This window comes from Megascapheus bottae, chromosome 20 (genome assembly GCF_031878675.1).
Source record: "Megascapheus bottae isolate mThoBot1 chromosome 20, mThoBot2.hap1, whole genome shotgun sequence".
NCBI classification, from domain to species: domain Eukaryota; kingdom Metazoa; phylum Chordata; class Mammalia; order Rodentia; family Geomyidae; genus Megascapheus; species Megascapheus bottae.
The window spans coordinates 12,115,888-12,129,269 of NC_143528.1; the positions used below are offsets into that span (position 1 = coordinate 12,115,888).

Sequence of the window (13,382 nt, forward strand, 5' to 3'; positions counted from 1 at the left end):
TCTGGAAGGGCGGTAGAACAGGCTGAGGAAACATGCCAGCCACCTATCAATAGCAGATTTCAACAGGTGGTCCTTAATCAGGTTTGCCCATCTAAAGAGGAGGAAGAGAACTGTTCACCTTTCAGGAAAGGAAGCCACCCTCTGGAGAGGCTCTAAAGAGCAGAAGGCTTGTATTGGGTTATCATAACCCACTAGTGTTTTAGTCTTGCAAACCTAGAATAACCGGAAGCTGCTCATTACCCCTTGGAGAAGAAGTTCCCATATCCAACAGAATGCATTTTCATTCTAAAGGACTGAGAATATTCCCTTCCTTTATTTTGTTATTGCAGTTAAAGAGTATTTTTTAAGAGGATAGGACTTGTTCATTTTACTGCATTGGCACTTTATTTATTGTAGAGCTGAGGACTAACCTCGGGGCCTTGAACATGAGTTCCCAGCCTCTTACCAGACACTTAGCAGTTATATATAAATTAACAACATCCTAAAACTTTACTGATCAATAAAACTTGGAAAGGAACCACCCCTTCACTTCAGTGGCTAGCTCAGATCAACTGCTGTGTGTTGGTGCTCTCCCAGGAGAGGAGGTGCATGTGGTTCAAACTCTACCTCTTCAGCCTCTAGTCTAAAGGACCTCCAGGTGCATCAGAAAGGAGAGAGGGCAAGTACATTCCAGTAGGTATTATAACCCATTCAAGTTAGGTAATATACCTGACTCAAGGGCATCTCTATCTGGGAAACACCCCGCTACATCTGGAGTATTTCACGCAACAGGTGTAGACCTCTACCAATGCTAACGTCAGGAAAAAACAAAAGAATTTCATTATAATTTTTCCCATAGTAGGATGCAGACATGGTAGGTGCTGCAGGTAAATATATCAAATCTGAGCTACTAAAAATATTCCTTCCTAGTCGTTTTCTATTGTTGCTGTCAGTGTGTGTGGGGGGTGTGTGTGTAGGGGGTTATGCTTATTTTAATGTATTTATTTGGCACCTTAAGAAGTTGACTACCCAATGTCCCGCCCCTATATCCACCAGGGAAACCCAGTCGAAGTCTCAGCCCCGCTCTGCAAGTGACAGAGACATCAGGGCACCCCGCAGCGGTGTCAGACAGAGGAGGCTTTGGCAGAGAAGCGAGGACCCCTGGGCACACGGGGCCACTGAGCGTCTGGGCCCTGCTGGGACTGAGCGGCAGAGCAGGGGAAGCTGCGCGCTGCCCGTGTCCAGCCGTCTCACGAAAAGCGCCGTTCTTGGGTAGGAAACCGCCTTTGCCCCCGGCTGGAGTTCTGGAAGACTGATGAAATGGTACCCCACCGCCCCCTTCCCAGCCCCGGGACCCCGGCCAGGCTCCTCCCCACACGCGGCAGGTCACGTGGAGGACGGCGCTCTCTTCCGCCGCCGCTATTGGCCAGGGTCTCGGCGCAGGCTGCGCCCATTGGCTGCAGCGGGGGCATGCTCCTGAGAGAGGGTCGGGATGGGACCCGGAGTGGGGATAGGGGGCTGGAAAGTTAAAGAGAGGAGCCCGGCCGGGACAGCCGCCTACCGGGAGACCCGGCCGTGGGAGGAGCGGGACGCTCAGGGCGCGCAGCCGAGCCGGGCCCCTGCCGCCGCTGTCACTGTCACTGTCACCCGCGCGCGGAGTGCGCGCCGGGCTGGCGCGTCTGCCGTCGGGACTTATGAGTTGTACCCGGTACGTATCTCCCGTAGACTCGATCCGAGGTGTCAGGGCCAGGGAACCCCAGACGACACTTCCAGCGTCTGACCTGCGGTTATGGGCTGAAGGGGGCTGTGAACCCCCCCCCAGATCAGGGTAACCCCGGGATCAGAGCTGGGGAGGAGAAGGGCGGCGGGACCTCCGTGTTCCCCGGGAACCGCGAGGGGAGGGGAGCGGAGACTAGCCAGGGGAGCCGGGGATGGGACAGCAGACAATCCTGCGCCGTGTTGCCCCAACCTGATATCTACGGCTTCTAAAGGAGGTCTCCAGAACTGGTGGGGGGCTGGCTCAGTGACAAGTCACCTGTCTGTCTCCAGACCCCCGGATTGCCCATTAAAGATGAATGTATGAAAGGTGTGTCCAGCTGGGAGCCCGTGGTGGCTCCTCCGGAGGCTGAAATCTAAGGATCAGTGTTCGAAGCCAGCCTGGGCAGAAAAGTCCGTGAGACGCTTGCCTCCAATTAGCCACCAAAAAAAAAAAAAAACAGAGTGGAACTGTGTGTGGAAAAAGCTCGGGGACAGATCGCGGCTCTGAGTTCAAGCCCCAGTACAGGCACACATACCAAACAACTACAGGAAAAAAAAAAAGTTTCCAAACCTTAAATGCTATAAAGTTGTACTTGATTTCCTCAACTGCTTTGCTGCAAAAGCAGCACACGTGAGAGTCTCTGGGATGGCCGAGGGCGACGTGACGCCGGGTGACCAGGTCGGGCAGCCAGGGACGGGCAGACCCGAGGGGGGCGAGGCGGCCCGCGCGGGGGAGCTCGCGGCGCGCGGGGCCCGGGTGGCAGCACCGCCCCGCCCCGTCCTGGTGCGATAAACTCGGACTCCGCCTCCTGGTCTTTATCTCCGGGAACGCTGCCCGGCCCGGCCTCCCGGACACACCGCACTCGACTCACGTAGAAGCTGGCAGTGGCCGCCCCCTGCCTCCTCCCTCGGGGTTCTCCGATGCGGGAAAGGTGGGTGCAGTCCAGGCTGAAAAGGATCGCGGGGAGGGTGGAGGTGACCTGCCCCCCTGCCTGGACGGCACCGGCTGACCCAGGGAGACCAGAGAAGGGGTGTGAGAAGGATTGTAGCTGCAAAAGAGGGGGCGAGGCCCAGAAGGAAAGGGCAAGATTGGGAACCCCGATGGGGTTTTCGGGGGCCATGGCTGCTTGGAGAAGAACTTGGAGTGCTCTGAAAGGTAGAGGGAGGGTGGAGGGTGGAGGGTGGTGGGTGGTGTTTGTCCCGTCCCGTATGTATGTGGCTGCCTCACAGAGAGACCCAGGGTCCTGGAGAAGAGTTAGAGCTGCGGGCTGGGAGCAAGAGGAAGAGAGGAGGAAATGGCTTGTCAGAGTTGTCCAGGGGCCAAGACTAAAAGTAAAGACAGCTGGAGCCTTTACCAAAAAAGTGGAGTTGAAGTTAAACGGGAGAAAGTTAATGGAAATGAAAGACTTCCAGGCATTACGTAGGGACACACAATATCAGAGCTAGGCTGGAGATGTAGCTCCGTGGGAATGCACTTGCCTAGCATGTGCAAAGCCCTAGGGCTGAGTGTTTAATTCCTAGCACCTCACACGTACATGCACACACATACACACAAAGGAGACCCCTCAAGCTCAGAGAAGTTGAGTGAGTTGCTGACGAGGCACAGGCAGGTAGAAAAATACTTATGCCAGTTCTCTGATGACCCTGGGACAGTTTTAGGTGGCAGTGTCTGTCCCATTTAGACTTCCTTACCACATGGCTTTATTCAGATACGTTATCTCCAAGATACTCTGGATAATGGGGATGGGATTCAGGCCGCAAATAGCTTTAAAGGCTGCAAGTACGGTTTCCAGGGTTTGTGTAGCAAAGAGAAAAGGTGTTAGCTCTACAATGTCTGAACCAAACATTTTCAAAGGAAATAATAAATTGCTGATGTGTGCTTGGGTGTGTGTGTGTGTGTGTGTGTGTGTGTGTGTGTGTGTGTGTGCGCGCGCGTGCATGTGTATGTGGGGGGCTAGTCTTAAAACCAGATTGTGAATAATTACTATGTAATTTAGCAGTTTTCAATGTTGCTGGTGGCTTCTTGTGTATCAGAATTACTACAGTGAAAGTGAGAGAGGGGGAGAGAAAGGGAGAGAGAGAGAGAGAGAGAGAGAGAGAGAGAGAGAGAGAGAGAGAGAGAGAGAGAGAGAGAAAGGGAGAGAGAGAGAGAGGAGGGAGAACAATATCTTGACAAGAAAAAAACAAAACACCTACTTTTTATACACTACTCAGCCAGAAATTCAGCTCTCTAAAACTACAAAGGTCATGGAAAGGTTGTTTTCTGTGCAGGTCTATCTTTTGTTTTTGCAAGAAAAGGCACCATACTGTCTAACCTTCAAGGCAGCTGTCTTGAAAAAAATGTTCTTTGTCACTAGTGGAGCAAGAAAGACATTTCTCCAAATGATCCATGTGCCTTTCAGTTTATCATGACTGTTAAGAGTTTGTTCAGTTGAACCAGGAAGCCTGAATCCACCCCAGGGTAGGGTCCAGACTCTCATGGGTACAGCTGACCTCTGGGTACCCATGTAGAAATCAAGTGCTTGAAATCCCCCCACCCCCAAGCCTGAGGAACAATTACTCATGTTCCCATGTTTCTGGTCTGCAGCTGGTGTGCCGATCTTGTGTCACACACTCTGCTAGGTCAAATGTGTGTCTGTCCCTCTGGTTTTGCTTCACCCCTCCCCCGCCCCCCACCCTTGGAAAAGGAAGAACTAGAGCAGCTAAAGAATCTGTAGGGAAAAGAGGCCTGAGGTGCCATCTGGTGCATCCTGCAGGGGGTACTGGTTGTCTTCATGCCATTTGCACCCAAAATACCTGCCCTGCGACTATCTCCTTAAGCTAGTGGCCACACCTGTAATCCTAGATACTCCGGATACTGAGATCTGAGGATTCTCATGTAAAGATAATCTAGGCAGGAAATACCCATGGAGATGCCTATCTTCATCAGTCACCAAAAAACTGGAAGTAGAGCTGAGGCTCAAGTCATTCAATAACCTTGAGCAATAAATCTAAAGGACAGTGCCTAGGCCCTGAGTTTAAGCTAGTAGCCTCCACGCCCTCCCCCTCGCCTCCACACTGATTATTGCCTTGTGCTTTCTGATGTTTGCATGTAGTCCTTGTAGGTTGTAGGTGGAACTCCCTGGGCAGGTCAGGAAAGCTTAAGACAAACTAGCATTTAGCACCTTAATTCTTGGAGAATGGTGAGATCAGTAAGTATGAATTTACTGTGGGGACAGGTAAAATGGCTGACAGTCACATTTTTTGTCCCTTGAAGTCATGGTGCTGGACTGATTGTTATCACCTGCAGCTATGGTGACACCCTCCCCCTCCAGTCGTCCCCCCCCCCACACACACACATACAAAATCCAGGAATTTTGGGCCAGGGTTGCTGATGTAATTTCCTAGGACAGTTGTCTAATGGTAATTTTTGAAACAATATAGCCTTACTTTTGCCTCTCATGGAAAGTCTCTGTTGGTGTGTTTCATTTATTATGCCAGTTCTGGGGCTTGAACTTAGAGTTTAGGTGCTCTTCCTTAGCTATTTTGCTCAAGGCTGTGTTCAGCCTCTTTAGTCATAGCACTACTTCTGACTTTTTGATGGTTAGAGACAAGAGTCTAACGGATTTTCCTGTCTGCATTGGCTTTGAACCTTTATTCTTACATCTCAGCCTCTTGAGTAACTAAGAATCTAAGATTACAAGCTTGAATCATTAGCTCTTTGAAGAAAAAAAAAAGCCTCTTGGAAATACTAGGGGAATTGTTTCTTAGCTCAGACTGACCGAGAAGCTGGCCTCCCTACAACCAGTTCCACTGGTTCTCCCAGCTGATGACAAAAGGGGTCCTGAGGGTAAATTCACACCACTGGCATTTCAGGGAACAACTTTACCAAGCTCTTCAACTTACCCAAGATCAGAACTTGAGAAAAGGGTGTTAGTGGACTTGGAGTAGACAGGCTTTGCTCTGAAGTTTTGTTTCCATCCAATCCTGGGTTTCTTATCCTTTTCCTACTGAGCTGCTAAGTTGTCCAGGAACACATGGGTGGTTTGTGGGCTTGGTGGAGGTGCAGAAAGAATTTGCACTTGACCTTGTGCTCACTCAGGCTAGAAGGAAGTAGCTAGTCCAGGAGGAACCCAGTATCCAAGGCTTTACAAGGGTGAAAAATTGGGGTGTGGGGAATGGGCTGTTAGGGGATTGGCTGTTTGGTTTTAGTACATATTTAATCATAAAATGTGATATGCCTGTATTAAAGTTTGAGCTGAATACAATGCATTCTTAAATCCAATATACTCAATAAAATTTTACCATGGAGCAAGAATAACAAATTCAATTAATTGGTAAATATTAGAGATTTTTCCCCCACATTGATTCTCTCTCAAGTCATCTTATCCAATTCAGTCAGAATTTTCCTTTTCAGAACAATTACATGGGCAACAATTACATAGCAAGGAAAGTGGCCCTAAAGTTTTCTGTTCAGTTGACGTTTCTAGAGGGAAAATAGGAAGGCAAATATCTTTTAAAATGTTTACATAATTATCTTACAGCCATAAATTATTTTAGTTTGTTTCTATGTTTCTCAAACTGTCATCAAGGCCAAGTGCTTCTTCCATCCTAAGAAGCAGTTTTTGTTTTGATTTGTTTTCTGCTTTCAAAATGAGACTGGACCTCAGAGCCTCAAGTTGCTATCCTTCAGCTTTTTCACTCAAAACTGGTACTCTACCACTTGACCTGTATTTTACTTCTGGCTTTTGGTGATGAATTGGAGTTTCTTGCATTTGTCTGCTCAGGCTGGCTTTGAACCAGGATTTCAATCTCAGCCTCTTAAATAGCTCGGATTAGTAGCTGGCATGAGCCATCAGCTCTCAGCTCCTATTCCTCTTCTTAAAACAATTTCAACAGGTAGTTGGGGGCAAATGTTTAAATATTTGAGTTTCTTAAATATTTATTATGTATGATTCTCTTAGGAAGCGGAAGAAAATAGAAAGCAAGAAAAATAATTTCCTGAAATCCTGTCCCTCGTATATTCTTATAACTCCTATAGTAGTACCCTTATCTACAAGAAATGTACCCTAAAATTGGCGAATGCCCAGGTCATTAGGTAGTCTACCTGTGTGTAGGCTGGTGATTCATGCATGTCCTACAGTGTCCCTACCTGGCCTCAGAGTTCATCTCTTTCCATGTTATATGTCCTGGTGTCTCGTTCATATCACTACCGATGTGCTTTTGAGTTGTTAGCAAGTAACCAGGAGGAACTTGAATTCAAGCAACAGTACTGCCAATCATTTGTCTGCTACTCAAAATGGCTAATGAGTGATTAAAGGGCAGGTACCACATACATTGTGGACATACTGACAAGGGAAGCGGCCCATCTTGGGAATGTGGGGCAAAGAAAAAATCAGGGCCTAGATCGGATGGCTTGAGATTTCTTTGTATTACTTATAATTATGGATACCTGAACGCTTAATAATTATTTACTTCTAGAAGTTTTCACTTAGAACTTTTAGACTATGATCGCAGGGGGCTGAAACCATGGAAAACAAAACCACAGAAAAAGAGGACGACTGTAATCTTTTTCTATATACCAGTGTAATTTTCCCCCACAAGTCTGATCTTTATGTACAACTTTATCTTCTCCACTTTCTTATTACTTGCAATTCGGTATAAACCTTTCTCATGTCCTCTGTATACTACAGTGTTGAATCTTTGTATATGAAGGAATTGACTCCACATTTTTTGTGTAATATTTTTCAGTTTGCCATCTTTACTGCTTTATTAAGTACTTGTACAAACTGGTTCTACTTCCACAATGCATCTTCATCAGTGTCACCCCTTCTATCATTCTCCCCATCTTCTGCTTTGCCTTTAATCTTTCTGATTTCATGTTGCTTTTTCACTTTCAGAAATTTCTAGTTTCACTTAAAGTCAGATTTGACCTCTTTTAGCATGTCTATTTGCTTTTTATTCTTGAGCAGCTGTCTTTATCTATTACAAAGCAAATGTTTACCTATATAAAATTTGGAAAATACTGGTTCTTTTAAAAAGAAAAATATTTTGGAATATAAAAACTCACCATAGGGGCCGGGAGTTTGGCCTAGTGATAGAGTGCTTGCCTTGCATGCACAAAGACCCAGGTTCAATTCCTTGGTACCACATACATAGAAAAAAGCTGGAAGTGGTGCTGAGGCTCAAGTGGTAGAGCTCTAGCCTTGAGAAAGTCCAAGGATAGTGCTCAGGCCCTGAGCTCAAGCCCAGGACTGGCAAAACAACAACAACAAAAAAACTCACCATAAATTTCATGAAATTTATGACTGTCTTCACGTGTCTAGCATAAGCCCCTGGATAGATATGGTAAACTCCAAATCGTGATGAATACATGTCTTTTATTAGATTAAAGCAGTATTTATGATTAAAGCTATAATAAAATGTAATCTCCTATCCAGGAAGGTGGCTTTTTTTTTTTTTGGTTGGTGGTGGCGCTTGAACTCTGGGCCTGGCGAGGTCCCTGTGCTCTTCAGCTCAAGGCTACCCTCCTACCCCTGGAGCCACAGTGCCACTTTCTGATTTTCTGGTGGTTAATTGGAGATAAGAGTCTCAGGGATTTTAGTGCCCAGGCTGGCTTTGAACCACGATCCTCAGATCTCAGCCTTCTGAGTAGCTAGGATTACAGGTGTGAGCCACCTCACCCAGCAAGGTGGCTATTTTTAAAAAGATAAAAGGATGAAAGATCACAATTTGAAGAACATATGGAAAGAGGGAACCATGTACATTTGTTGATGCAAATATAAATTAATATAGCCATTAAAGAAAACTGGGAATTTCCTCAAAAACATTAAAAAATAAAATTGCTGTCTGACTCAGCAATCCCACTAGAGAACATGGGTTCAAAGAAGAGGGTATCTGAATAGTGGAGAGATGCGATTATCATTTTAACTGTGACATCATGCTCAATAGCCCAGATACAGAACCAACCTCTTTCCATCATGGGCAAAAGGATAAAGCAATCATGGTGTATGGACACAAAGTAATTTTGGTCAGCCAGAGAAAAGAATGAAATCTAGTCATTGGCAGAAACATGGAGATAAGCTCAGAGGACAGAATGTTAAGTGCAGGGAGGTAGGTGTAGAAAGACACTGAAGCCATCAAAACAGGGAGTGAGGGGTTAATGGCTTCAAGAGCTGTGTATTGAGGGGGCCAGGGAAGGTGACCAGTATCACCCTGAAGCTGATATGGAACAGTCATGTGCCTTTGGAAGAATAAATAGATCTATTGTACATTATAGGGATTACAATGTCAATAACAATATCTTATGCACTTGAAAAATGCTCACTCTACACGGCACACCCATACCCCCTCCCCACACACAAAAATCAGCTCTTTAATAATGAATACATGAATAATAAATAGCTTGGTTTGGGCATTCCACAATGTATAAATATATCAGATCATTGTATCATCCTCCACAAATATACTTTTACTTGTCAATTAATAACAGATAGGTACATTTATCAAACTGTACTACTTTGTACAATTCTGTATGGAAACACTCTACCAACAAAGGAGGTTCCCTAAATAAGTGAGAAATTCTGTAAATAATATGCCATTTTTATTATCTTCTGTGACACATTAGCATCATGATCGGAAAACCTATGAATTTATTTGGAAACTAGAAGGCTAGAAGGTTCCATATATTTTTACCCTCAAATATCCCCTTATTCTCCCTCCCCCCCCTCTCTCTCTCCACACACACACACACACACACACACACACACACTCAATTTTCCTGAAATGCATGTCCTGAGAGACAACACTGGATAGTGCCCACAGATCAAGGAAAGTGTTTGCCAAGTGTCTGCTGGAAGGCAGGTTTGTATATCTGTCTGATCCCTTTGTTCTTTCCTTTCTCTTCCCCTTTTCCAGAGTTCTAAGCTATTCATCTAACCCCATAATGGCCGTGGACATAGAGTACAGATACAACAGCATGGCCCCTTCTCTGCAACGAGAGCGCTTCACATTCAAGCTGTCCCCGAAGCTGAGCAAGCCACTGAGGCCCTGCATTCAGCTAGCCAGCAGGAAGAAAGCTGGTGAAATAGTGACTCCAACAGTGTCTGAGAAAAAGGTGAAAAAGCGGGTTTCCTTTGCTGACAACCAAGGGCTGGCCCTGACAATGGTCAAAGTGTTCTCAGAATTTGATGACCCGTTAGATATTCCATTCAACATCACTGAGCTACTAGACAACTTGGTGAGTCTGACGACAGCAGAGAGCGAGAGCTTTGTTCTGGATTTTTCACAGCCATCTGCAGATTACTTAGACTTCAGAAACCGTCTTCAGACCAATCATGTCTGCCTGGAAAACTGCGTGTTGAAAGACAAAGCCCTCGCAGGGACGGTGAAGGTTCAGAACCTGGCCTTCGAGAAGATTGTGAAAATCAGAATGACATTTGACACTTGGAAAAGCTTCACAGACTTTCCTTGTCAGTACGTGAAAGACACTTACGCCGGGTCCGACAGGGACACGTTCTCCTTTGACATCAGCCTACCTGAGAAAATCCAGTCCTATGAAAGAATAGAGTTCGCTGTGTGTTATGAGTGTAACGGCCAGGCATACTGGGACAGCAACAGAGGCAAAAACTACAGGATCGTCCGAGCAGAGCTAAAAGCCACTCAGGGAATGGAACCACAAAATGGACCAGATTTTGGAATAGCCTTTGACCAGTTCGGAAGCCCACGATGCTCCTATGGTCTATTTCCTGAATGGCCTAGTTACTTAGGATATGAAAAGCTGGGGCCTTATTATTAATGATGGCTAGTGGCAAGCTGTGACACTGGTCATGGGAAGGAGAAGTCAGGAGGAGAGCAAGGTTGAAATGCCCCTTTGGCGTGGGTTTTTTTTGTTTTTTTTTTTTTTTTAGAGAGGGTCCTGCATAATTTCCTTCAGTCAGCAAGTCCAGCAGCTTTAGATCACAGAACTGATTGCTTGCTCAGAGGTTGTTTGCCCTGGTCTATTTTGGCACTCAGGGTGCTCACAGAGGAATAAGCAGGATGATTCCAGAAGGGGTCTGGAGAGAAGCCAAGCCTGTGGGCAGTGCTGGGGAAGCTGGAGAAGCCTGGTCTCTGCATTCCCAGATGAAAGAAATCAAACCCCCCCGCCCCCGGCCCCTTGAAATTCTCTCAGGCCCCAGCCACTCCTGAGAGGCAGGGGAGAAGGGGGTCTGTTACTATTCACTTTGGTGTGTCCCCCTTGACCCCCTCCAGCAACTGTGTCTTCAGTGTTGCTGCTATTCCGTAAATTTACCTCTGCTCTGTGACCCAGTGGCTCAATATTACTTATCTCTGAAACAGCTTCCGAAGAGAGATGAGATCAACTTTTTGTGGTCCAAGTTCTAGTTTTTTTTTTTTTTTTTTGTATTTCATTTCCTTCCACAGGTCATTTGATGTTCAGGACAAGATAACAAAAGGCAAATACATAGCCTATGACTGAGAGAGGCGTTGGCTCTCACCTCTGACTCTAAACACATATCCCAGCAGAGAACATACACTTCAGTTTCTGGAAAGCCACTGGCTTCTGTGGTGTCCAAGATTTGAGAGTTCTGAGCAGACAAGGACAGTCAAGAGATTCTGCTTTCCTTTTGGCTTTGCAAGGAGCTCTCTAAGCACTCACTGAGTCACCAGAAGGCTCAATGACAAGATTGTTTTCACTTGCTTGGCACATTTGCAAGCCTCATTCTTCTTTTATAAAAAAGAGAAAGGAACTGTATAGCTCTTCTTTCTTGAAGAGTTATTGATGTTAAAGACATTTCATTTGCCCATCCAGGATACCCCTGCAGCCTTTGGAACAGGCTTTGCTTCTTTTTTGCCTGTGTTATATAATATTTGGGACACCTTACAGACACCTGGAAGATGTTGATTTGGATGTTTTTATTTATGGTGTGTATGCAAGATGATAGGGGAGAATAATTTCAAGTTCTCATGTGTTATTTTAAATGTTTGCCAACTCTGAAATGTCAGACATGAATGGTTCTTCACCATATTGGACCTAAAATGTTTTGGTGAATGTCAGTATAACTCCTGGATAATTCATTGTTGGATGAATCCCCCAAACCTGTGCTTTCCTTTTCTAGGCAGGATTGGTTTATTCTGAAGAGTGTTTGAAAAACATTTTCCATGTATATTTGTAGATTCTTTTAAAAAAAAAAGTTTTGTTTTGGGAGTTTGGCTAAGTAACTGTTAATTCTCTTTTTTCTGGATCCTGGTAAAATACTGTTTGCTAAGGTATATGGGAAAGAGATGATAGTTTCCTGGAGTCAAAGGCACAGTTTCTGGACTTGCTTGTCACAGAATCTCATGTTTGAATTTTTCCAGATAAATTAGAAATGCCAGGTTTTTGAGGCTGTGTATATTAATGTCCAGCAAATATAAAATGCTGTGGCTTAGAATGTTTTATGGTTAGTTTTTCCTTTTTTTTCTTTTCTAGTTTTGAGCTTTAAAGTGTTTGGACCTTTTAAATACTGTTATATTCAATGTAATTCCTGTTCCTAAAACTGGCCGTTATTTGTATGCAATCCAGTGCTTTTAGGCCTCTCCCAGGGAGGTAGCCCTCTAGGATTACATAATAACATCATTTATGGGAAAATCACACTTGTATTTTATGTTGAATTGGCAGGGTTGTGTTTTACCCGAACACATCATACAGGAAATATTCAGACAGTACTTTTAACTGCTAAAGATTTGGTGATCAGAGCTATGAGTAGCATAAATCTAAGTCAAATGACGTGAAACCAGTCCTCTGTGGATCAAGAAGTCCCCTTAACATACAAAGAAGCAACAGGGACACTGTTACTTGTGGATACAGTTCTTAAGCATCGTTCTATATTCAGAGGAAAAGAGCCTCAAGTGACTCCAGAATACATTCTGTTCCGTTTTATGTAATACTGATCTTTAGACATTCCCTTGTCAGCATTTGAAATATGGTAATTCAGTCATAGTATTGCTCCTAAAACAACTACAGATCTTCCCATCTAACTCACCCCAGCTTTCTTATTGCAGGCAGTGACTAAAAGACCCAAGTTAGTATACCTGGGGTTTGTACCTTACTTGTCAGCTCCAAAAGCAAGTCTTGGCCTGTGTGAAAGAATTCTTCCTGTCAAAAGAAGGCATTCAGTATGTCCCATGATTCTCTCAGGAGGCCTGGGGCATGCTAAACTCGCCCCGTAGGTCATAATTCACCATCATGGAAAGACTTCAGCACTTAAGGTGATGGGCTCCTGAGCTGGAACCTCACTACGGTCTGACCTGTCAGTTGCCCTCACACACATCTTGGCTGTGGTGATGAATGACCAGCCCATCTTAGCGTCCCTCCAAGGTTTCCCAGAAGGGCCAACCATCCGTCACCATGCCATTAGCTAGAATAATATTGTCAGACTCATGATCTACACATACGAGACCAACTCCATTTTCCTTCCATATTTATTTCCCAAAATGCCTTGTGGTGCTTTTGTAAACTGGGTGCAATAAATAAGCTGAATGATACTAAAAATATAATAAATAAGGTTCATATTTCTTGGGAGATAAGCATATGGATTTTTTTAGTATTTTTTGCTATAGGACAGCCAATGGGGGAGAAAATTGAGCTCCTCATCAGTGGTAAAAAGTTATTTTATTTCTAAGAT

General features: G+C 45.0%; 1 protein-coding gene across 2 annotated transcripts; it reads left to right on the plus strand.

Moving 5' to 3' along the window:
• The first annotated feature begins 1,525 nt into the window (after positions 1–1,525).
• Ppp1r3b (protein phosphatase 1 regulatory subunit 3B) lies at positions 1,526–10,853 on the plus strand. Of its 2 annotated transcripts, none has more exons than XM_090353972.1 (2): positions 1,526–1,687; positions 9,634–10,853. In XM_090353972.1, the coding sequence occupies exons 1-2, from the start codon at positions 1,674–1,676 to the stop codon at positions 10,511–10,513; spliced, it is 894 nt and encodes a 297-aa protein (XP_090210098.1). In that variant the 5' UTR covers positions 1,526–1,673; the 3' UTR covers positions 10,514–10,853. The 2 variants fall into 2 exon arrangements, with proteins under 2 accessions (XP_090210098.1, XP_090210100.1); XM_090353974.1 differs by lacking the exon at positions 1,526–1,687 and adding an exon at positions 2,578–2,669.
• Positions 10,854–13,382: the final 2,529 nt, after the last annotated feature.